This window comes from Pinus tabuliformis, chromosome J, assembly GCF_031772625.1.
Source record: "Pinus tabuliformis cultivar Carrire ecotype Pingquan chromosome J, CPIR1, whole genome shotgun sequence".
Taxonomy (NCBI): domain Eukaryota; kingdom Viridiplantae; phylum Streptophyta; class Pinopsida; order Pinales; family Pinaceae; genus Pinus; species Pinus tabuliformis.
In genome coordinates this window covers 1,488,795,759-1,488,821,132 of record NC_142295.1, presented here as the reverse complement: position 1 = coordinate 1,488,821,132, position 25,374 = coordinate 1,488,795,759, and the positions used below count along the sequence as shown (strand labels likewise).

Genomic DNA, 25,374 nt, shown 5'->3' with positions numbered 1-25,374 from the left:
TCTGCACACCTACAACCTACGTTATGCAGAATTACTCAAGTTCACACACAACTTATAATTCAAATACACATCACACAAACTCAAAATCGAGTTATATTTATTAATGAACAACCATTTACACAGGAATTTCTTCCTTGGCCTGATTTTCAATATCAATGGCCTTTCCTTTCTTGCCCGTAGGCCTAATTGACTGACTCTCTGACTCCTGACTCACTGACTGAATCTCTATCTTACTACTATGCCTTTTAGGCTTACATTTATACAAAAGGTTTTGTTTAACCAATTCTGGTTCAGATCCTTAATCTGTTGAACTAAATCCTGAATATCCTCTAAGTCCACTTTTAACTCCAGTAATCCCTAAGAATCCTCTCTAGTTCCACGAATCATGACACCACTTTCTAGTCTAAGACTTATAATTGATTTCCAACTCTCTCGTCATCACTCATCATCACTCATGTTCTCCTACATTCGAGAGCATTTACAAATATCCTCACAATATCTAATTAATTTCTATTCTAATCACTCAAAACATTAATAATTACATACATAGGAATCCAACTTCCTTGAAAACACAAGACCCCCTAAGTTAACTAGAACATAATGAAATTGTTGAGCTGAATGCTCCTGCATCAAAAAGTAAGGAAAGGAAAGTTTGTTTACTTTATTTCTGTTAGCTTACTCATCAATAGACTACATACTCTGAAAGTTGCATGATACAAATTTTCAATTAATGTTTATGTTTTCCTTGAAATTTCTCTATAGCACCTAAAATATGTTAATGTTCAGAAACACAATTTTGTATGTAATTATTTCAGGATTTGCGATTAGTACAAAAGAAGCTTCAAAATTTGGAAGATGAATTTGGACAAAGCGTTACTATTATATTAACAGAGAAGGTGAGTGCCTATCCATTAAAAATATGTTTTTAATGTTTGCAAAAGGATCAAGAACTATTTCAAAGATGTGCAAGATAACTTAATATTGTGACAATAGATTGAACCAACTATAGTGCCTGTTCGATTTGTCACTTATTATATGAAATAAACTAGTTTGCCATTTCTTTTTCACCTTGGAGTCTATGCACCATCGTAAAAATATATATATATATATATATATATATATATATATCACTATTTGGATGGATCATTTAATGTTATTATGTGAGCATTTATTGTACGACCATTTACCTTGTTAGTGATATTACTAATTGTTAGTAACATGTGACCAACATGCAAGTAATGCTAAGCATTAAATGGTTAAACCAATATAATTATATTGGGGTTCATATGAGTGATGATGTAATGGAGAGTTTGTTTGTTTTTCATGAATGTGTGTGCACTCTTTAAACACTAACAATGGTATCAAAGCCTTAAAGATAAAATATGGACTTGTATCAAGAAGTTGAAGGCAATTGTGAAATGTCCAAATTTGTAACAAAGATTAAGACATTATAGAAATTTTGAGGTAAAAAATGGGCCTCAAAACAAAAATGTACAACAAAAATCAACTTTATAAGAACAAATAGGATTCAAAATGATGATGTCAACTATGGGGGATGATTCACCATTTTTGGAGTAAAAAGATAATAAATAAAAAAACTATTGTTTCAACTCATATTTTCAACTTATTTCCCTATGATTTTACTCAAATTTCAAGCGAGAGCACGCGTTGGATGCGGAATTTAATTGTGCATCCAAAGAATACCCATGTTGCATTTTTTAGATAGATCCTACTACTTGAAAAATGTGAAATACATGAAAAAACGTGATTGCAATCACGTTTTTTCATGTATTTCACATTTTTCATGTTGTAGGGTCCATCAAAAGTATGCAACATGGGTATTCCTTGGACGCAAAATTAAATTCCGCATCCAATGAGTTCTCCCGCTTGAAATTTGAGTAAAATCATATGGAGATAAGTTGAAAATACGAGTTGAAAAAGTAGTTTTTCATTTTTCCCCTCCAAAATTTGATGAAGTAATCTAATCTTATTTTATTATTTCCACTATTAATTTTATAATATTCCTTAGGAGGCCCAATTTAGACCTCAACATTTCTCTAATGTTTGAAGATCAACTCTACATCTATATGGGCACTATTATCCAACTGAGTGGGTGACCCCTAGAAGAAAATTTTTCTCCCACTTTTATAGGATTATTAGCTAGCGTCCTTATGATCTATAGATAGCTAGTCTCAAAGGCCTTCCAACCCTGCTATGGTCAATGCTTAATGACATCTAACTTATTAGATGAAGGTGGGTCATCCATTGTAAGGTACATTAACCATTTTTGTAATCAAGTGATTAGATTAAATGTTTAAGGGTATTCTAGTATGGATCATAGATTGAATTGGATGATAGACTGCTTTTTGTTGTATTCTTGTTCCCATGCTTCACCTTGGTGGTCATCCCATGCCCCCTAGTCTAGTGTGACCCTCCTCAAGGCCTTTCTTTCCACTGTCCAAGGGGGGCATAGATACAAGGCATTGATTGATGTTGCATGTCCATGGTAATCCATACTTAACACTTTCCACTTGTCCACTATATCCAAATCTCATCTTCGGGTCAATTGCTATTTTCACCAGTATTGGTTCCTTGTTTTCCTCATTCTTGAGTGGGGGCCAAGAAACTTTTCCCTAAGAGGTTGATGCATCAAAAGGGAAAGAAAGAGCATGAGTCATAATAATAAAATGAAAAAAAAAATTGTTGGGATATAATAAAGTATGTGGACAAAAGCCTAGCCTGAGCTATATGCTCCTCATTAGCCCTCAATTCCTGGCTAATGCATTGAACAATCAACATGTAAGGAAATTTCATATCCCAACCTCAATGACCAATAAAATGCTTCATCATTAAGGAGTAATTGATGCATAAATAAAAGCTTGTATTCCAAGCTATGCAAGAAAAATATCATTAAAGAAAAAGGAGTACAAGAGGGGTGGTAAAAATAGGACAAGGAAAGGGGTAACTTAGGGCCCCCATGATTGCTCCCTCTTTACATTATAACACTCAATAATCATGGAATTTCATAATCAATACAAATATGGTGGCATCCTCCATGAAGTAATCCCCCACCATACCATTGCCCACTCTCATCCATTGATTGATGGGTTGGAGTAGGAATTGTTGCTTCCCTTAGGGTTGGAAACACTTAGTAGGGCCTTTGGACAATGCTCGCATATCTAAGCATGGAAACTTGTTTACAAACCCTATGCTAGAAATACATTTGAAGATGATGCTTTTGTGAAGTTCTTTGGTGCCTTTGCATTAGATATGGCCCATTGTGATACTCTTATAGCTGTTTTACCTATGATGATGAACTCACTTGATTTTGAGGGTATGTTACAGATGCTTTCGTTGATGTTTGTAGCTCAGGTAGGTTCTTTTTCACAAGCCTAGGTGTTTGGGCATGCAAAAGTCACCTAAAGTCTACTTAGACACTTGCTCTAGTGTGAACAAGTTTCATTTGTAACTTAGCCTAAGTTTTAACTTACGAGAAACACCTAATTGTTATGTTGACTAATTGAGCTAAAGAAACATTAGAAAAAGTAAAGTATTTGCTTTAGTAATTATGGTTTAATTTCAACCTTTGATCTCAAGTGAGGAGAGATCTAATCTCAGTCATCAATCACTTTGGAGATTAGGGTTAGGGATTTAGATCAATAAAAAGTTATAAAGATAAGGCTAATAAGAGGAAGAAGACACACTATATATCAACACAAGATTGAGAGAAGCATCTCAGTGAGGAGTGTAATACTCAGGTGTGTTGGGTCCAAGGAAGGGGGGCAGTAAGGAGATCCAAAGCAGCCAAAGAGGGCTTGATTAGCAGGATCAGATCTACTTGTACTTTCCTCAATTGAGCCATTATCCCAGGGCGAAGACCAAAGTAGGTTCTGAATATTTTATTGATTGGGTAGAATATGTTGTGTCATTTTTGTGAGATTGGTTATGTTTTTTGCTTTTGCTAATTAAAGTTAAGAGCCTAGCTTTGCATTCATTTAGTAAATTTGTAATCTACTAAGTCAATGGATTGCGAGGTGTTAGGCTTGTAGGAGAATTAACATAGTATTAGAGTGATAAATTCTAAGAACCGACCTCAATGTTGTTGAAGAAAAGTGTAACTAGGTTCAGTATTTGTCAAGAAAAATAAATATTATTTTGATCTTTGTACTTGTCAAGAAAAATAAATATTATTTTTATAAATTATATGAATGAGTTTCTTGCTCATTCCATAGGTCTAGGAAGGTCAAAGAGTCAAAATAACGCTGAAGAGCTCTTCTTGAGCATATATGTAATGTATATGAGTCTACCTAGTGACTAGATTAGCCCTCCAAGACCAAGCACAATCCTCCAAGTCAAGCACAAAGAAGTCTGCTTGCAAAACGATGAAGAGAACTGTTAAGTCGACCTCAAAATGAATATTAACATCAAGTTGGCTCACGTATGGATACACATATTTTCGGTAGACATGTCGGTTCAAATACAAGGGTAGACCACTATACCCAGTCAAGGTCTACGTAAAAAAGAAAGAACAAGAATCTCGGACCTGTCTGAAATTTTCGGAGGTATGGTATATAACTTCAGATGGCACAATAAGGCAGAAAAACTCGGTATAGTCTTTGTTATCTCATATGGGTGCAGCAAAGATCTCGGACAAGGTACAATGATACAAGACCTCGTATGGGGAAGGATACCTGTTGTTTTCGGATAAGGATCTCAGATGAAATCTCGGTCTCCCTGAAGTTTTGAAGAACTATTTCTCGGCACATTTAACACAATCAATCTTGGCTCAAGTATGATGTAAAGGATCCAGGTGATCTCATATAGTCACACCCTCTCATAGTCCCGTATAATAAGAAGGATCTCAGTGCATCATACATCCTAGACACAATCATATCCTTGGCATAAGTTGCATTCATATCAGTTGTGATCATAATAAAGATAAGGTCAAGATCTCGATGAAGGTTGCAGCAGTAATGAAGATCTCAATCAAGGAGTAGTCATGGTTCAACAGTGATCTCAGTGAAGGAGCAGTCATGGTCCAACAATAATGATGATCTCAATAGTGACAAAGAAGAGGATTGGTGCCTTGGTCTTGGAGTGGCCTAGTAGGTCAAGGGCCATGGTCTTGGTATTCTTCAATTGGAATCTCTATAAGAAGAATTATGTGTGGGTTTTCCTCTCCAAGAGGGAAAGGTTTTGGCCCTGGCAAAATGGAAACTTTTCGTGTTCTTGTCTCTTTTCTTTTGGTAGCTATTTGATGAAATATGAAACACACACTCTAATAATGTAAAGAAGAAGATTGTGCTAACAAGAAAATGAAAATGCCTCACAAATAGTTATCGAGACAAGAAGAATCACATTAATCCCACTTGCCCTAGATTCTTCAACATGGTATCAGAGCGAAGGTGTTGAAGTCAAAGGAAGGGCAGCAAAAGAGACATACAAGGATCAGTCTTCAATAAGGGCATCAAAGCAAGAGCTTTGTCAAGATTAAAGGATTAGTCTACAACAACAGTCTACAATAGCAAAGGCTTTTGTCTATATAATCAAGGAGACAGCCTTCAACAGTCTATACTACCCACAGTCTCGGTGCTATGCTATTGGGATCTCGGTGCCATAATAGGATTAAGTAATCTCAGTCAAAGAATGAAGTTCATGGAAGCAGTTTTCACAGTCCTAGTATATGTCATACCACAGTAATCTCAATATAGAATGAAGGTGTCCGTTGATGGGTCTCGATGATCATCAAGGCAAGCAACATCTAGACTCTATGGTTCTACACAATGTTGCATACTACAAGGTTCCATGATCCACTTATGTGATAACAAGACAATTCAATCTCAAGTTCATCAACAGTTTGTTAATCACAAGAATCAGATGTATAAGTCGAAGTAACTTGAAGGCAAGAAGGCAAGCCTCACACCATTACATCAAGGATCTTATTCGGAGGAAGCATCAATGCATCTGCTTCAACCGTCATCAAAGTAAATCAAGTGGAAGAGTTCATCTTCACTTGCCAAGTAAGTATATTTTATTTTATAATCAAGTTTGGCTAAGTGACTTCATGATTGCAAGGAGATCTATAGGTTGGATGGGTCATCAAAAGTCCTTGCATGGAACAAGGACTTGTCGTAATCCTCACAGATAAGAGAAGTCAAGTAAAAATACCAAGGAAAAAGGTCTTTGTTAAATTAATGGGAGGAAACTCTTAAGGCTCTCTCATCCCTATGTAGCAAGAAAGGAGACATCACAAAGATTTATATGATAAACTTAGTCTCTGAAGGTGCAAGTAAAAAGGGTATCAAGGGATGTAGGATATCTTCATGAAAGTAAAAAGGGTATCAAGGGATGTAGGATATCTTCATAAGATCCCATCTACAAGATCTAGGAAGGAAGATAATCATCATCGTTCTAACTGATAGGCAAGGTAACAAATGTCCATGAAGGTTACCTAATTCAACAACTTGTGTCTCTATGCTAGATAGAGAAAGATATGTCGATGGCAAAAATATTGAAGGTTAAAGGAACTCAACCATGTGCAAAAAGGAAAGGTAAGGTTGGTCCTCAAGAAAAGACAAAAATAAGTATAGTTAAGATTCAATGCCATAGAAAGATTTTGGAAGCTCATATCACTGAAAGATGGAGGAAGCTGAAGAAAAGGGCCAAGGAAAGAGGGAGTAACAAATCTCTCTTATGAGTAAGATAATATCCCTCACAAAAGGGTCCTATCATGAGCTCCTAAATATTGTGTTATAAGATAGGACAATGATAATAAGATGCATCATGGCATCATGGAAGCATTAGAAACAAGAGCTCGCAACATCACCATAGGGATCATGAAAGACAAAATCCATGGGAGACAACATGTAGGATATAGAGCTCTTGGGAACCTCAGTGGACATTGAAGGAAAATAAGGAGTCATCTAAGGCTCATCATACATCAAGTCAAAAAGGAAACATCTGCTAGTTGGGGATATACAAGATCCTCAAAATTCTATGATGGAATCCTCATCATAGGGTTCACTAATCTAGAGAGGAAGCAAGTGTTTCAACAAGAACTTCAACTTATGGTATCCATGAGATGATGATGTGATGACATGTAACAGATCAAGGGATTGAAGATCTTTTCAATCAAGGAAGCTGCTAGAAGAAGCCTCGATGACCTGAAGGTAAAATAAGGTATGTATGCTTGTGTTTAATATTATAATGTCACGTCGTATGGTTGCAGGTAAAAATGGATCATCACTTCTACCGTAAGAAGCATGATAAAAAAAAAAAGGATCTCCTCCTCTGAAAGGATGCAGGAAAGCATAAGTCACATTAGATGAAATCAACATAATATGTCCTCATATGAAGTATGAGGTGATTGACTACAATGAAGAAACTTTGACTGATAGCTACTAGGAATGGAATTTGTGAGGAAGGAAGGGATCATAAGATATGCAACCATGATGAAGGAAATCAACATCCAAAAGACCAAGAAGATTTGACTAGGAAATCTCCCAGAAAGATATGAAGACTGATGAAAGTCTGAAAATGATGAAGACCCTTGACAATGGATATCTTTGAGAGATGTGACAATATGTGTGCAGGATGCTGATACCGACAAGAAGATGTCATGATGAAAAGCCATCTCATAAGGTATGATTTAATTTAATATAATGTTTTGATTTCTTGAATAATATCTGGATGAGTTCATGCAGGGCTACTAGAACAAGACTTGTAAGTACAAGTGCAACTAGCATTCATGCAGTGGATGGAAACTCTTAAAAGAAGCATGGAGAGAAAAGAAGTAGCCATATGAAGAAGGTTCTAGATATGTATCAAGAAGGCTACTTTCCATGAAGAAAGGAATGACATGACGAAATAAGAAGGAAAGTGATTGATGGTTGTTGCCCTACAAGGAAGAATCTCAATTAAATTTCAGGACATTTGTTATCACTCCTCCAAATCTCCAAAGCTGAGAAGGAGTCTAGTTGAAGTAACCACAGACCAACCTTTTGACTTGGTAGCTAGCCCTACCAAGCCAGAGAAGGCTCTCTCCAAAGGATCATAGCCAGGAGGGCTGGATAGATTACGGTTTTAGGCTAGATATAGTAGCTCAGGGTTTGTTTGATTTGATTTGGTTGGGGTAGTCACTAGATGAGTGAATTAGGTCAGAGAGTGAACTAGGTCTGGGCAAAAAAGAATCAGAATTGCAGACATCTGATGGGGCAAGGTAGGCAAGTTACTTTAGCACTTGGTAGTCTAGTGATGAGATGATTTAGACTAGTGAGGTGCTAAAAAGAGCACGAAGATCATGAATTCTTTTTAAACTGAAGAAATTAAACAAATTATGATGATTTTCCCAAAACAGAGCATAGGAGATGTATTCTGCTTATCACACTTTGAAAATCAAACGTATTTAGAAGTGAAATGGATCATGGAAGATACAAAGCATTCACACACATGTAACTGAAAAAGAAACAATATGAAAATACCATGCCATAGGAATCCCACCAAAATAGTTGCAACTCATCCAATATATTCCATGCCAAATTCTGAAACACTAATACAATATCCAATGGAGTCCAACCTGTAGAATGACTAAAAAGGTACATGATATAAGCCTCAAACAAACTCCTCCCAGCCTCAGGGGTCGAATCCATGAGAGGAGGAGCAGTTCCACCAAAAACTAAACTGATAGCTAGAGTGTAGGGTGGTCAAAGTGACTCATCCCTCACTTTTTGGAAACTGATTCATTACATCACCAAAGTAGTTTTTACCCTAGGTAACAGTAAAAACATCATTATTACATTTACATCCATCAATTACATGGGTAAAAATATGATTTGTCAAGGTGAAACTGTCAAAACTAAGAAAATTTACAAAATGAAGAAACTCAGAAAATTTGTGTCAAAAGCGCAGCCACTGTCCTAAGCGCAGCGCCAACTTCAGCTCCACTTTTGAGGGGGTTCCCGGTGTCCAAATTGAGCCCAGGATAGCTCATTGGAAAGCTTGTCCTATCTAGTTTCCAGATCTACCCTTAGTTTCCAAAATGGTCAAGTTTTGGCCCTCCAAAAGTTGATTCTCCAAGACTGGTCAAAAGTGCAACACCAACCTCCAAAACAAGGTAGAAACATGAGTTTTTGGGTATTTTTTTTACTTTTTGACTGCCCAACTGACCCAAAAAAGCTTAGCAAAGTGGTTTTATTGATTGTAATTGGCCTTCTGAATCCAACAGTGGTGGCCATTTTGCATTTGGAGGTCCTTGGCAGTGTGACTGGTGCACAAATTGCCAAAAATGCACAAAACTTCAAAATTTCCCAAAATTGCTCAAAATTTTCCAAAATTTGGCCTGAGGAATGTTGATGATGTGTGTCAAGCCATGAGTGATGCCTCAGCAAGGATGTCAAGTTTATCTTCCTCCCTTTGCTTGGTTAGGGTTTCAATTTTCTCCTTTGCAGCTTTGAGTTTTGCCCTGGAAATCCTTTCTCTGTAGGCATAGTGTTTTGCCATCTTCTTCTGAATTTCATTATCCCTTTTGGCCTTGTCTAGGATCTTTTCAAGATGGTTGTTTACCCTCTCGAGCCAATGCTCCCGGTTCTCATTGATCATTTTGGCAAACTGTTCATTTAGGGTGAGCTGATTAGCTAGTTCAGCCTCTTTCTGTTTTTCTAGCTCCAATGCTCTTTTTAGGCCTCTAGTCCTTGGCCTTCTTCTTGGCACTTGTTCCTCCAGCTGTTCACCATATTCTCCATATGCTTCATCAAGTAAAGCCTTAGCCTTTTCAGCCTCCCTCTTTGCCTTGATGAGCTGAATCTCCATGAGCTCTTGTTTGGTCTCAAACTGCTTGTTTTCCTGCTCATAGTATGAAATAATGTATTTTGCCCTCTGCAAGTTGACCTGGAGCTCCCTTATGAGTGCATCCTTTTCTTTGATGACAATGCTTGTGTTTTCACTGTCATCATGCTCACTTAGGTCAACTAAGTCAAAATCCTGCTCTGTCTCATGGAGGTCCTCCTCCTGCTGTTGGATCTCTGCCTTTGTCATCTTCTCCTTGCCCTTCTGTACCTGCTTTGCTGATGAAGAAGGCAAGGCCCCTCCCACAATCTGTGGGGAAAACACCTGCCTGTGGCCTCTCTGATAAGTATGTGCCAATGTGCTCACATCTGTCCTCTTAGGCCTGATGACCTCAACTCAAGGTCCCCCCCACAATCTGTGGGGAAAACACCTGCCTGTGGCCTCTCTGATAAGTATGTGCCAATGTGCTCACATCTGTCCTCTTAGGCCTGATGACCTCAACTCTGCTAGGTGACCCTGCATGATCATGAAATGGTGATGATGGCAGTGATAATGAGGGTGGTTGATCAGATGGAGGAATAGAAGTAGTGGGCTAAGATGAAGGGGGTATGGCTTCAGCATGATGATCAGTGGGATGAGATGAAGAAGGCATACTTTCAACATGTGGAGTAGTGAAAATGTCATTGGCAATGAAATTGTCCCATGAAATATGCAATTGATCAAGGTGATGAAGGACAATGATCTTGATCAATGAGTGATGGAAAAGGTTGTTCATCTGCTGGTCATAATCTCTTTTTTGCACAATGGAGGCCATTTTATCTATGCTTTTGAACAGATAGTATGGGATATTGAGGAATTTGACCCTTGTGAAGTGCATAAGTAGTCTGATATGGTAGGTATAGAGCCTAGAGAACCTACCTTCACAAGAGAAGTACTTCATGATGATTTTCATCATGGGGGCATACCTATTAAGAAGGTAGGTGAAAGGGAACACCCTCCTCCTTTCATTCTTGTACAGTGGTTTGATAAATGGTTCATAATATTGATCCTCCAAATCCTTTGATTTAAACCACCTCTCACCCATGTTTGGAATCCCTGTGGCAGCAACAATGATAGAAGTAGACAAAGTGAAGGTCACTCCTGCTAGGGTTACTTGATTGTCTTTAAGGTGTGATGCAAAGAGTCTGGTCAAAACTGGGTGATGCTGAACTCTTTCAATCAATTTGCAAAAGTCAAGGCAACCCACATACTGAAAACATGAGGCTGCCATTGGTGAAGCCATAAGTTCATTTATGCTAGTGGGCTCCAACCTTAGGATTCTACCTCCTTTGTGTGGCCTCCTCTGTTCTCTGTCTTCTTCTTGTGTGTCCTCTTCTTCCATATAATCTTTGTCTTCCTCCATAGTGTTTGTTCAAGAGACCCTAGTGATAAGGTAGGTGAGAATGGGAAGTGGGAATAGGTCTAGGGAATGGGGATAGGACTACAAAAATTTGGGGAGATGAGGTGGTGGGTTATGGAACTGTGGGAGGTGATGGGGGGTGAAAATGTGAAGGGAGTTGGAAATGAAAATTAATTTACAAGTTTATGGTAGAGGCTGCCTAGGGATTTTTAGAAACCTAGGTCTTAGGGTTTTGTAGGAAAAGTGTTTAGGGACTAAGGAAAGATAGTGTAAGGGTAGGGATGGTTTCAACAATGATGTAGGAAGGTGTTGTAGGGTTTGTGGGCAGCAATTTTTAAGATAGGAATGAATTTAGGGTTTTGTCCCTTGCCTAGGGACCAATTTTGCTTAGGAATCAAACACTAAGAAGAAGTGTTGTTTGGAAGAGCAAATGAGTGGAAAATAGGGTTACTTACTTGGTAGAGGAGGAAAACCTAGTCTTGTTGAGATTTGAGAGGATTTGGAGGTGTTTTTGGCGCTTTGGAGGCTCACTGGGCAAAATAGCAGCGCCTAACCCAGAAACAAAGCACCAGCATTAAAAAACACAACGCCCAAATCTCTATGCGCAACGCCTGGCTTCTAAGCGCAACGCCAAGAAATTTTTCTCCTCTGAACCTGCAAAACCAACTTTTTGAGCCAAGGGAGTGTGAGCTCGACCTTTGAGAGTGCAAATGGATTTGCTTTTGATGTCTTGGTGGCTTTTATACTTCATGAAATTGATGTTTTGGGCCTTGGGACCCACTTTCTTCCTTTTGTCATTCAATTTACTCTTGGAAACTATATCTTTACATTTGACCTTTTCTTGTACAAATTGATCACTTGATATACATTGGCATACTTTGACCTTTGACTTTTGGTCCTTTGGCATTTTGGAACTGAGTTGACAACTTGAGAAAAGTCACTTATTACATATAATGACATAAAATTACATAAATATATAAAAAAAATAGGATTACATATCTGTTTTTGGAATAAAATTACAAACTGGAATGAAATTCTTACTTAAAATCAAAATTAGAACTTTAGCAACCATGGTTACATGCTTGTAAATCCTTATTTAACTGAAAAAGGGATATTATTTTGTTCACTCTCATACTTTGCTGGCCTTATGCAGTGAAATGGTGTTTTATTGGACCTTGGAAAATGAAACCTAGTGACCTAATGGGACCTTGAATGACCGGACTCCAGGTGGACTTGACTGACACAAAACATGATGAAATGAGCCTTTATAGTCAATGTATGCTCAGCAAGACACATGAAGGTGGGCCAGCAAATATTGATTTTTGAGAGGGAATGGGGTTTTAACTTGGGCTACCATTAGTGAGTAAATTTTTGCATGAGGACCTAGGTGGAATGATAAAAATTTCAACATGGGACACTAATATGATATAAAAGAGGAGTTTTGATCACTGATGGCAGTATGCAAACACTGACTCTAACAACATCAAGTAGAGAAGTTGATCAAGCAGCTGAAGGACCCACGAAGAAGAAGTTGCTAATATATAGAAGAGTCCCTAGCTAAGAGGGAGCTCTGACAAGTCCTTGATCAAGAGGGAGTTTGAATTAGATCACCCCTGATTACAAAGGAGGGACAATTTTTTTTTCTATTTCATGTGTCATGCACTAGACCAGGACTAACATTTGTAAGTCTAGATGAAGGCCATGAATGGAAATGTAGACACATGATAGACACATCATTCTTGTCTTCACTTAGGAAGAAAGAATGGAGGGTTGGGTAATCATCTGGCATCCGATACTCTTTGAGGATGTGTAGGGCATCCAAGATAAGAGTAGGCAAGAGGACCGATATTCTTTGAGGTCTGGGAACCCAAGATAAGAATAGTCCTAGAAGGTCATACTTAGTGAACACCCGGGTGAGTATGTACCTTGAGAGACAATGATGAAGGTGTCTATAAATCATTGGTCTCGCTAGCATTGTAGCTCATGGTCTCATAAAGAGATGGAGCTGTTAGTCAAGGCCTTGCACTATGACAATGGTGATTACTATGATGCTATACAGATGGGATTAACAATCCGATTATTCTTATGAGAAATTCTTCAGATTGAGAATAATCAAGTACCATTGAAAATACGTCCCTAGTTAAGAGGGAGTGTTGAAAGAAAAGTGTAACTAGGTTCGGTATTTGTCAATGTAATTTTGATCTTTGTACTTGTCAAGAAAAAGAAATATTATTTTTATAAATTATATGAATGAGTTTCTTGCTCATTCCATAGGTCTAGGAAAGTCAAAGAGTCAAAATAATGTTGAAGAGCTCTTCTTGAGCATATATGTAATGTATATGAGTCTACCTAGTGACTAGATTAGCCCTCCAAGACCAAGCACAATCCTCCAAGTCAAGCACAAAGAAGTCTGCCTACAAAACAATGAAGAGAACTGTTAAGTCAGCCTCAAAATGAATATTAACATCAAGTTGGCTCACATATAGAGACACATCTTTTCGGTGGACATGTTGTCTCAAATACAGGGGCAAACCACTATATATACCTAGTCAGGGTCTGCACAGAAAAGAAAGAACAAGAATCTCGGACTTGTTTGAAATTTTTGGAGGTATGGTACAAAACTTCGGATGGCACAATGAGACAGAAAAAACCCGGTCTAGTCTTTGTTATCTCAGATGGGTGCAAGAAAGATCTCAGACAAGGTACATTGATACAAGACCTCGTATGGAGAAGGATACCTGTGGTTTTTGGATAAGGATCTCAGATGAAATCTCAATCTCGAATTTTTGAAGAACTTTGTCTCAGCACATTTAACACAATCATAATCTTGGCTCGAGTATGATGTAAAGGATCCAGGTGATCTCATATAGTCACACCCTCTCATAGTCCTGGTATAATAAGAAGGATCTTGGTGCAGCATACATCCTAGACACAATCATATCCTCGACATAAGTTGCATTCATATCAGTCATGATCATAATAAAGATAAGGTCAAGATCTCAATGAAGGTTGCAGCGGTAATGAAGATCTCAATGAAGGAGTAGTCATGGTTTAGCAGTGACCTCAGTGAAGGAGCATTCATGGTACAACAATAATAATGATCTCAGCAGTGACAAAGAAGAGTATTGGTGCCTTGGTCTTGGAGTGGCCTAGTAGGTCAAGGGTCATGGTCTTGGTATTCTTCAATTGGAATCTCTACAAGAAGAATTATGTGCGGGTTTTCCTCTCCAAGAGGGAGAGGTTTTGGCCCTGGCAAAACACCAACTTCTCGTGTTCTTGTCTCTTTTATTTTGGTAGCTAGTTGTTGAAATATGAAACACACACTCTAATAATGTAAAGAAGAATATTGTGCTAACAAGAAAATGAAAATGCCTCACAAATAATTATCAAGACAAGAAGAATCACATTAATCCCACTTGCCCTAGATTCTTCAACAAATGTGTCATGCTCGTATAGGATCATTGGGGCCAGGTTCGATCGTGATCGTACAGGACAAATTTCTTTTAAGGCCATACATAATTTGTATAATGGTATGATGTTTTTTATTTTTATTTTTTAAACATAACAGGGCCAACTATAGAAATGTTTTTATAAGGGGATAGTAAAATTTTTAAAAAGGAGTGTATGTTGTGGGGTGGCCAATAGCCCTTAGTGGGACGTTAGACCCATTGACAAAGGAGCAACACATGGCTGAGTGGTTAGCGAACGGCTGACGAGGCCGTGTATCTTATTATCGCGGGGCAGAGACGACCAAGGAGGAGGTAGAGAAGACTATCAAGTTGAACATGAGAGCTTGGAATAACATGACGCCAGAGCATACAGTGAGCCGCTAGTCGAGGATAGCCAGCATGACTATACCACAGGTCGGTAGAAGGAATTATAGTCGAGACAATGGTAGTGATAGCTAACTGTTGATTTGAGGTAGCATTGGATGTGCTCTAGCCACGAAAATTGGTGGAGAAGCTAAAGCACATGAGATCTCCAACACCCAGAAATGGTTTGCGCAGATTCTAAACAATTTGGGAGATATTAAAATAATTAATATTTTTAATGAAGTCCCTAAGTCTAAACTTAAGGAAAATAAAATATTAATGTGAATTAATATAAAGTTGTGTTAGAAGAGTCCAAAAGTCATAGATCAAGCTATAGTTAATCTTAGTCATTGATTAGGGACTTAATCTCGGCCGTTGATTTGTCAACGAGAAAAGTGTAAGAGGAGGCTTGAGGGTCACTTGGAGGACCAACTAAGGGAGACTAGTTAGTTCAATTTATGGAGCGGGGTTAGCTGAGAAATTCGAACTAGTGGTCTGGTGAGCAGTCAGGAGGGAGCAAGTATGGAACAAAGAGAAGGGATCAGCCACTAGAGACCAGCGCTGAGGCAGGAGAGGCAGACACAGGGAATTTCAGGTAGACGTAGAGGCAGCAAGAGACTACACAGTCACTAGAGGGCCTGCGTGGGTGACGCCTAAAGGCCCAGCACTGACGCAGAGTGTCTGGGAGCCACATAGAGGTTAGCCAAGTTGATGCTGGGATTAGGAGAAGTGCTGGAGAATTTTTCTCTCTATGGGTAAGCCAATTTGGCACCCTATTGTACTGAAGAATCGCTGAATAATAAAATCCTCCCTTGCGGCACTGGTTTTCCCACATTGGGTTTTTCCGGGGACTATTGTCCAAAATATCTATGTCAATGTGTTGATTCTTGTACATGTGTTTGTTTCTGTATTACGGTGTGATATCTACAACAGAGTTTATTTTAATGTTTATTGAAGGAATTTCATAAATAACTTATTGAAGAATAAGTAGGAAAAATAAATCAGATGTTGCAGTGATAGAATTTTCACATGGTATCAGAGCGAGTAATTAGATACAGGTAGGGAAAATCGGTTATGGGTTGAGACCATGATGCAGAGGCATCCACGTCAGGGGACTTGCACAGATTTTCAAAAGATTGTACAAAAGAAAGAGACTTCGATTTCTCTATGTGGGCTTCCAGGCTGGAAGAAGAAGTGGCTTGTATGATTAGTTCTGCATCATCAAAAGTGTGGTATATAGACAGTGGAGCCTCGTGGCATTTCTCTGAATATCGAGAAGAGAAGATGAACTTTCAGATCACCATGGGGAACAAGGCAAAGTGTACTCGAGTAGGGAAGGGTACCATAGTTTTTCAAACAGAATCGGGAGAACGGTTCCGTGCTACAAATGTGCTGCATGTAACAGGATTGGGGATGAACTTATTTTCTGTGTCGCAACTTTAAGTCAAGGGCTATGACGTCTACTTCATCAAGGAGAAGGTATACGTCAAACACCCGAGATGGAAAAAGAAAGTGCAGATCGGGATCAAAAGTAATAGGTTGTATAGATTACAACTAGAATCACCAATGACACTAATAGGCAGTCATGGAGACAAGGACTTGAATGAACTATGGCACAAAAGAATGGGTCATTTGCACCATGGAGCTCTGAGAATTCTCAGGAGCACTGTAACAAGAGTTCCGAATCTGAGTACGAAACGAGATGATGTATGCAGAGGATGCGCTCTAGGAAAGTATGCCAAGGCAACATTTCCTAGGAGCAAACACAGGGCCAAGAGTGTACTAGGATTGATACACTCAGATATCTGCGGACCTATGTCTGTCAAAGCTCTCAGTGGTGTCGAGTATTTCCTTACTTTCATTGATGACCACTCAAGGAAAACTTGGATTTATTTTCTGAAAACCAAGGAAAAGGTTTTCTGTCAATTCAAAGAGTTCAAGGCTCTGGTGGAAAATCTGGCTGGGAAGAAAATAAAAATTTTGCGCTTAGATAATGGTGGAGAGTATGTCGATAAGGAATTCCCTAATTTTTACGCTAAGGAGGGCATCATAAGAGAGTGGACAGCTCCCTACAATTCGGAGCAGAATGGAGTAGCAGAAAGAAAGAACAAAACTATTGTAGAAGCAGCTAGGGCCATGATGTATGACCAGGATATGCCGAAATTCCTGTGGCCAGAAGCATGCAACACAACAGTCTATGTTCAGAACAAGACTCCTCATCGAGCGTTGGGCAAGATTACTCCAAAGAAAGTTTTCACAGGGAAGACACCTGAAGTCAGTCATTTCAGGATATTTGGGAATTTAGCATATTGCCGCATACCAGAGGAAAAGAGGAAGAAGTTGGATCAAACTGCGGAAAAGGGATATCTGATGGGATATAGCAAGAACACTAAGGCATACAGAATCTACCTTCTAGGGAGCAGGAAGGTAGTAGTTCGACGAGATGTAAAGTTCATGGAGGACAGGGGTTTCAGAAAATCTCGTGAGATGCCTTCCTACGAGCAGTGAAAAGAGGAGCCGCTGGTTAAGCCTCTTCAAGTAAAAAATTCTTCCTCAGGTTAGGAAGATTCTCAGGATGAGGAGGAGATAACAGAAGCACCTGCTGGCAGAGAAAGAACTAGCAGGGAACTTTGTCAGATTCTGCGAGATGCAGAGAACTTCATCGGTGCGCCAAGAAACAATAAGAGGGAGCAAAAACAACTAGATAGATATTAGGCATTAGTAGCTCAGGATGGGGAGCCTGCCAGTTTCAAGGAGGCAGCTCAATATTAGGTTTGGCTAGACGCGATGGTAGAGGAGTACAACTCCATAATGGTGAATGATGTCTGGGAGGTAGTGCCAAGGCCTCAAGACAGATCAGTGGTAGGTTCGAGATGGATCTACAAGATCAAATACGTTGCAGACAGCAGTGTTGAGAAATACAAGGCCAAGTTTGTGGCTAAGGGGTACTACGAGGAGACCTTCGCCCCGGTAGCCAAGTATACGTCTATTAGGACCGTGATATTTCTTGCAGCTCAGATGGGATGGAAGATTCATCAGATGGATGTCAAAATGACTTTTCTGAACAGGGTAATAAAAGAAGAGGTATACATTGAACAACCAGAGGGCTTTGAGACACATGAGAAGAAGTCTCATGTATGCAAGTTGAAGAAAGCCTTGTATGGGCTAAAACAGGCACCTAGAGCATGGTATGGTCAAATCGATGACTACTTGCAGAAGATGGGATTTTTCAAGAGTGACGCAGATCCAAATCTCTACTATCTGGTTGTAGAGAGTGAGCCGCTAATTTTAGTATTATATGTGGATGATCTCTTTTTGACACGATCATTCAGGCTCATCGGGGACTGCAAGAAAAATCTAGCCACAAAATTCGATATGAAGGATTTGGGACGAATGCATTATTTCCTAGGGTTGGAAGTTTGGTAGCAAAAGGGAGAGATCTTCCTTGGGCAAGGGAGATATGCTACAGAATCCTGAAGAGATTCAGGATGGAGGATTGTAGACCCATGGCTACTCCAATGATCACCAACTGGAAGAAGATTGATGTATCAGAAGACAAGGATGTTGATCCCACCTTATACAGGCAGCTCATAGGGTCCCTGATGTATTTGGTCAATACCAAGCCAGACATTTGCTACGCTGTCAACACCTGTTAAAATTGACAACTAGGGCCAAACTCCATGTGGGTCATCTTATTAATGGAAGTTGATATTTTCCCTGGATCCCTCTCATCGAGAGGTGTAGGATTGATCTAAAGATCATCCGATTCCGATAAGTATTCATGGATATATGAATTTATTTGTGTTATGGGAAAATTCATCAAGGTCGGTCAACAACCAAATAAACCCCACTTGTGCTCAACGTTTTAGTATAAATAGAGGTGGTCTTCAAGTCATTTCAACACATTTGGGATCTCTTCCTCTCTATTTGTCTTTGGGTTTTAGTAGGAGGAGAGATCCTAAGGGATAACGCTGCCCTAATCCAGAGGGCAGAAGCCGGAACTGTTGGAATTGCCGGGAACTGCCAAGAAAAGCCGGAATAGCCGAGAAAAGCCGGAACTGTCGGAACTGCCGGGAATTGCTGGGATTGCCTGAATTGCCGGAACTGCTGGGAATAGCCGGAATTGTCGGAACTGCCGGGAATAGCCAGAATTGTCGAAACTGTCGGGAACTATCGGGACTATCAGGAACTGTCGGGACTGCTGGGAACTGTCGGAACTGTTGGAATTGCTGGGAATAGTTGGAACTGCCAGAACTGCTGGGAAAAGCTGGAATTGCCTGGAAAAGCTAGAACTGCCGGGAAAAGCCAAAACTGCCAGAACTGCCTGGAAAAGCCGGAACTGCCAGAACTGCGAGGAAAAGTTGGAACTGCCAGAACTGCCGGGAATTGCCAGAATTGCCGGAACTGCTGGGAACTGCTGGATTTGCCGGAGTTGCCGGGAACAGCTAGATTTGCCGAAACTGACGGGAACAGCTAGATTTGTCGGAACTGCAGGGAACAGTCGGAATTGTCGGGAATTGCCAGAACTGCAGGGAATTGCCGGAATAGCTAGAGCATCTGTCTTTGAAAGGAGAGCAGCATGCAAGGGACAACTAACTAATAGTGGGACAATTGTATGGTACTTAGCAACAAACACACCAAGCATGCAATGTTACAGCTAGCATGCAACAACAAGCCTGCTAAGGACAACAAGCATGCTAGGGACAACAAGCAAGCAAGATGCAGCCAACACATAGGTCAGTATGGCAACATGGTGCAGCAATGGCACATAATGCAATACAGTGATGGGTACAGTCATGATTAATGAAACGTGATGAGATGCAACATAGTGATGATGGGTGCAACATGGTGCAGTGCGGTGAAGTGTAGCATGATAACGAAATGCAGCACAACGATAGATGAAGGAGTCACCTTGGAGAATCAGTTGAAGCAGCATGTCTTTAACTGATCTCAGGTATCATCTTCTTAGAGATGATCTATGCTCTTATCTAGATAAGTCAAAGTGTTGACTTCTGTTGTAAACATACTCTCTCTCTCTCTGCTGAACTATTGAATAACATATAAGAAGAATTGATCAAGGGTTCCCCACATTGGAGTTTGTCCTTGGCTAGCGCCACATCTTGTGTCCTCTTGTCTTGGCTTGTCTTTTGTGATTTATGTTTATGTTCTATGTGCAGTTTACTTTAACGCTGATGAGATTGCTAATCTGGAAAAGATATTGAGGTAACTGTGAAAATTGAAATAAATTGCTCTAAGCATAGAACATACTTAAAATTAACATGGTATCAGAGGTGAGGTGAGTGAAGACAATGCCCAAGCAAGAGTGAAAGAGCAATCACTGAAGACAGTTGGGAAAGGACAAAAGGATCAGTGGATTCCTCATCCCTCTTCAAATTCACCGAGGGTGAAGTCGAAGCAGAGAATATTATCAAAATGGCGAAGTGGAAGTTTCTGATGGCCTACCTAAAGATCACTTCATTGGGAAGTCCGGATCTAAGGGTGGAAGGAAAGGCAGATGCCTTGGTTGCAATAAGTTCGGCCATTATGCGAAGGAGTGTCTGAATGGCAGAGACACATCTTTTGATGAAGATAACAAGCATTCCAGGGACATCTTCAATGATCAAAGGAATGACAGGTAAGGTAGGTCATCAAGGAAATGGCAGACTCTTCACAGAAAACAAGGAACCCCAGGTATGAAGAATCAAATTTTGTTTTTGATAAGATAAAGAAGCGTTATCTTGTATTGGCCCTCTCCTTCAGATTCTTTGGGAATCTGGCTTATTGATTGTAGTGCTTCAAGGCACTTCCTCGAATAGTAGGGTGCACTCTCTAATTTGGTAGATATGGAAACAATCGTGGGATTATACTTGGAGCCAATGCCACCTATCCCAGAAAGGGTGTAGGGAATGTTACCCCTCAATTGAATGAGGGTAACTCAATTCATTTACAAAATCTCTTTTATGTACCTGATCGCAAGAAGAACTTGGTGTCCATTTCGGCAATGGAAGTCAAAGGTTACAGGGTGGCACTCATCGATGGAAAGGTACGTGTTTGAAAATAGAATTTTCAAAGATGTTTTTGAGTTCAGGGTTGTATCAAGTTGCAGGAAGTCCACTGGGGACCATGTCCATTGACACATAGCACTGGAGGTTTGTGAGTCAGATGGTGACAGGGATGCCTGAATTCAAAAAGAGCATGAAAGTACATGTATGAGATGTACCGAAGGAAAATCTTACAAGGGGACTATTCCCCTCATGTAGTAGGTCCACAGGTTTGAAACAACCCAAGGGGTTTGAGATTCATGATCAGGAATCTCACGTATGCAGGTGGAAGAAAGCCCTCTATGGCTTGAAGCAAAATTCCCTGGGCGTAGTATGAGAGGATTGATAGCTGTCAGATGAAGCTGAGATTCACCAAGAGTGAAGCCGATCCAAACCATTGTTTGAAGGTTGTGGATGATAGACCTCTGTTTGAAATAGGACGACCTATTTCAAACAGGTGCAGACGCTCTCACTTGTAGAAGTAAGAGGGAGTTGGATTCCGTATGTGGAATGGTAAACTGCAAGCCCGTGACTACCTTGAGGATCTTAACTTTCAGAAGTTATATGGTGTGATGCCGGACCAGATTTGGGAAATGCCTCTGAGTTCCATAAATTCATTTGCATTGATGTTCTTAGTGAACTTCTGTCTGGGCATATGTTTTGCAGTTAGCATGGTGAGCTCATATTTGGTTGAGCCTCACTGGATTGGTGCTGTAATATTCCTAAATAGCCATGGCTAATTGGAATATTCGATTTTGTCCAAATTTTGCCTTCTATAGTTATTTTGTAAATAAAAAAGTGAGGAAGGGGGACATAACTCACTTTTAGAATAAAAAGTCACTTCCTAGTAGCACAACATTGTGACTTAAAGGGGAGCCAAGGGGGCCAAAGGGGGGACGCAGAAATGGAGCCCACACAGACACATGGAGGGACTGCGCAGGAGGGAAGACACACGTGGCAAGAGGGGAATCACACAGGAGGAGGTGAGCCTTGGGATTGAGAGAGGCAAAGGCTATAAATGAGAAAGGAGCCCCCTCATTTTGATCATTCGCTTATGTGCATTTGTGATAGTTGTTTTGGCTTAGAGCACGTTGGTTGTTTAGCTAGTCTGCAGCACTATTTAGTGCGTTGAGTGTCTCCGTTCGGAGATCTCACCCTTAGCCCCGGGGGACTTCGAGTGCCTGCTCGGGCAAGGTATTTTCGTTGGCATTTCAGCAGCAATATCTTCAGCATTTTAGCAGTGGTTTTATCAGTGTTCTGGAGGACTGCGCAGCACTAGGAGAGTGACACAGTTCTTTTGGGGAGCAGTCTGGATTGAGGGTTTGTGGAGGATTTGAGCCAAGGGATTGAGCAAGAGATCAGCTCTTGCATATTGAAGGAGTTTGGCAGCGTTCTGGGCTGAGTTTCGGAGGGTTCTATTTAGTGGCAGCGCAGAGCAGTGAGGAACTGCGCAGAACCCCAAGGGGGTGATTTTCGGGGGTCAGCCATTCCAGGAAAGCTTTCTGGGTTTTTCTGGGTTTTTCGAGTAGAGTCTGATTCCAGAGTTTCAGCTTTTTTCTGAGGAGAGGAGTAGTCCCAAATCCTCGTTTGATTTCTAGCAGCAGCGGAGCAATTTTCCGAGCAGCTTGGACGCAGATCAGAGAGGGGCTATTCCTTTGCTATTCTGAGTGTATTTCTTCACTTGCCTTGTGCAAGTAGAGGTGCCATCTTCCTGATCACTTCTTGTACTCATTTTATTACTCAGTATAATAAAATGGCTTAGCATTCTCTCTGCATTTCTTGTGTATCTGCTTATGGTTTATTTGATATATATCGTATCATTGTTATTTGTATCTCTTTGAGCATTCTCGGCTATTATACCACTTGTGTGTTTCTATTATACTCTTAGACACAGTCTGGAAATGACCAGGTAGCCTCCGGATCTCGTCCTCTTTTTAGAGGCAACATATCTGGTAAATGCCCTCCCAATCCATCTCTGGTTGGAGTTTGCTTGTGTTTGCGGTATATTCTTGATAAGGGATATTACAGTGGTATTAGAGCATAGATCTGGCTTAGTCTGTGGAGCTAGCAATCTATGACACAGAGGAAAAGCCCTATATCTGTTACAGAGGTCGGAGATACAGAGACTCTGGGCGTAGGTTGGAGAACACTTACAGAGAGGGAGACTGTGTTCCGGTAGTAGACGCAGAACAAGAGGAGCCTGTAGTGGATGCAGAGCAGAGGGAGCCTGTGGTGGATGCAGAGCAGGAGGCTCCGATGGCAGATGATGACGGGAAGAAATTTGCGGATATGCTCCTCAAATCAGTGAAGGATCTGTTGAGGCAGATTGAGGTGATGGGGCAAAGATTCACGGTAGTAGAGGCCAGATAGCGTGAGAGCCCACAGGTTTTCTAGGTTGGTGAGGGATCGGGCACATCCCACCATTTGCCAGAGCAGCGTGATACTGCGCAGCAGGTGGCCTCACATGCCCCTACAGGCTCTACCATGCCCACTTTCTGAGGAGCAAACACAGGGGTCGTAGCCCAGCAGGAGGCAGAGCCCGGACATATGGGCGATTATTTTGCAGAGTACCAGGCCTATGGGCAGGAGTTCAGGGACGCCCTCTCATTCAGAGATTTTGTTCAGCTCCAGCGGGATAGCAGACCCCGCGACCATCACAAAGGGTACCGACATTACCATGATGGTGACACCCATCGTGCAGCGAGTAGATTCCACTTGCCTATGTTTGATGGTTCATCAAACAACTCGACAAAGTCTTGGGTGGAGAAGCTGGACATTTATTTTCAGCTTAACCAGATGTCGGAGACAAAGGCCATCAAGGTGGCAACATTGCATTTGGATGGTGAGGCCCAGGATTGGTGGTTTCATGGGATGGTTACACTCGGGCACTCTACAGTGACGACATATGTTGAGTTTACCAGGAGATTGATAGAGCGATTTGATCGGAGGGATCCAGAGCAGCATTTTGTTGAGTTGATGAGGCTCAAACAGACAAGGAGCCTAGAGACCTACATTGCAGATTTCTTGAGGGTCTCTGTGATGTTGCTAGACCTATCCACAGTGCGGAGGGTCTATATGTATGTTGAGCGGTTAGCATAGCCACTTTGGGGTCTAGTCCGATCCACTAGACTAGCCACACTCCAGGATGCTATCAGCAGGACCCGAGACTTACAGGATGTCTTACCCAGGACCCGGACACCTTACCCCCAGAGACAGACTTTCCAATCTAAGGGGAAGGACGTGAGGATTCCACATCCAAAGGGGAATCCAGGACGAGTACAGCTTGATGATGATGCCAGGAGGGAGCTGAAGAAGTGATTGTGCTTCACATGTCAGGAGCCGTGGGCACCAGGACATAGATGTGCTGCTGGCAAAGCACATTTTATTGAGGTCTTCTCTGAGAGCAGTGGAGAAGAGGATGAAGAGGATGATAGGGAGGCCGACGATAGCCATGCCGTACAGGGACTTTTACAACCTCCATCACCAGCAGCAGGAGGTGCATCATTTGCATCCACCAGAGGGGCCCTTGCAACATTGTGAGGAATTCCCAAGTATCTGACGCTACGTGTACGAGGGACAGTACGTGGCCAGCGAGTATCAGTTTCGGTTGACAGTGGGGCAACCCACAACTTCATCAATGCACAGATGGTTGAGCGGAGAGGTATACAGACAGAGAGCTTCGATGGGTTTTCTGTCTTGGTCCTAGGAGATCAGACCATGACATGTGCTCGTTATGTTCCAGAGCTTTCAGTGACGATGGACATCTACACATTGACTGACCACTTTTTCGTGGTCGATATTCCGGACACCAACATGATATTGGGTGTTTAGTGGCTTATCACTCTAGGGAAGGTCACGACGGAACTTTGAGGATTCATTGGCATTTGCATGTACTATCGGAAGTTTGTCAAAGGTTTCTCACAGCTTGCTACACCCCTGACAGACTTGGCGAGGAAGGGGGCATTCAGTTGGTCGGATACAGCGCAGTGAGCCTTTGACAGGCTCAAGGAGGTTATGAGTAGTTGCCCAGTGCTTGCATTGCCAGATTTTACGCAGCCATTTGTTTTGGAGTGTGATGCGTCGGGTGAGGGGATCGGTGCAGTATTGATGCAGGGAGGTCACCCTATAGCCTTTGAGAGTCGGAAGCTCCTTCCGCACGAGAAGTTGTATTCTATATACGACAAGGAGATGCTAGCCATCATGCATGCATTGGCTATTCGGGGTGAGGACTGATCACAACAACCTCAAGCTCTTTTTGGAGTAGAAGCAGTTACAGGAGAGGCAGCAGAAGTGGATCAGTAAGATCCAAGCATATGACTTTGACATTGAGTATGTCAAG

At 40.9% G+C, this 25,374-nt stretch overlaps 1 protein-coding gene across 5 annotated transcripts in view; it reads left to right on the top strand.

Moving 5' to 3' along the window:
* LPXK (tetraacyldisaccharide 4'-kinase family protein) overlaps positions 1-25,374 on the top strand; it is a 298,059-nt gene that overhangs the window by 237,087 nt on the left and 35,598 nt on the right. For 4 of the 5 annotated variants that reach the window (XM_089379655.1, XM_089379658.1, XM_089379657.1 and 1 more), the window contains one exon: positions 816-896. The exons of the other annotated variant lie outside the window; for it this stretch is intronic. In XM_089379655.1, coding sequence (XP_089235781.1) covers positions 816-896 — 81 coding nt within the window. The remainder of the gene's footprint in view (positions 1-815; positions 897-25,374) is intronic. 5 annotated transcript variants of the gene reach the window in all.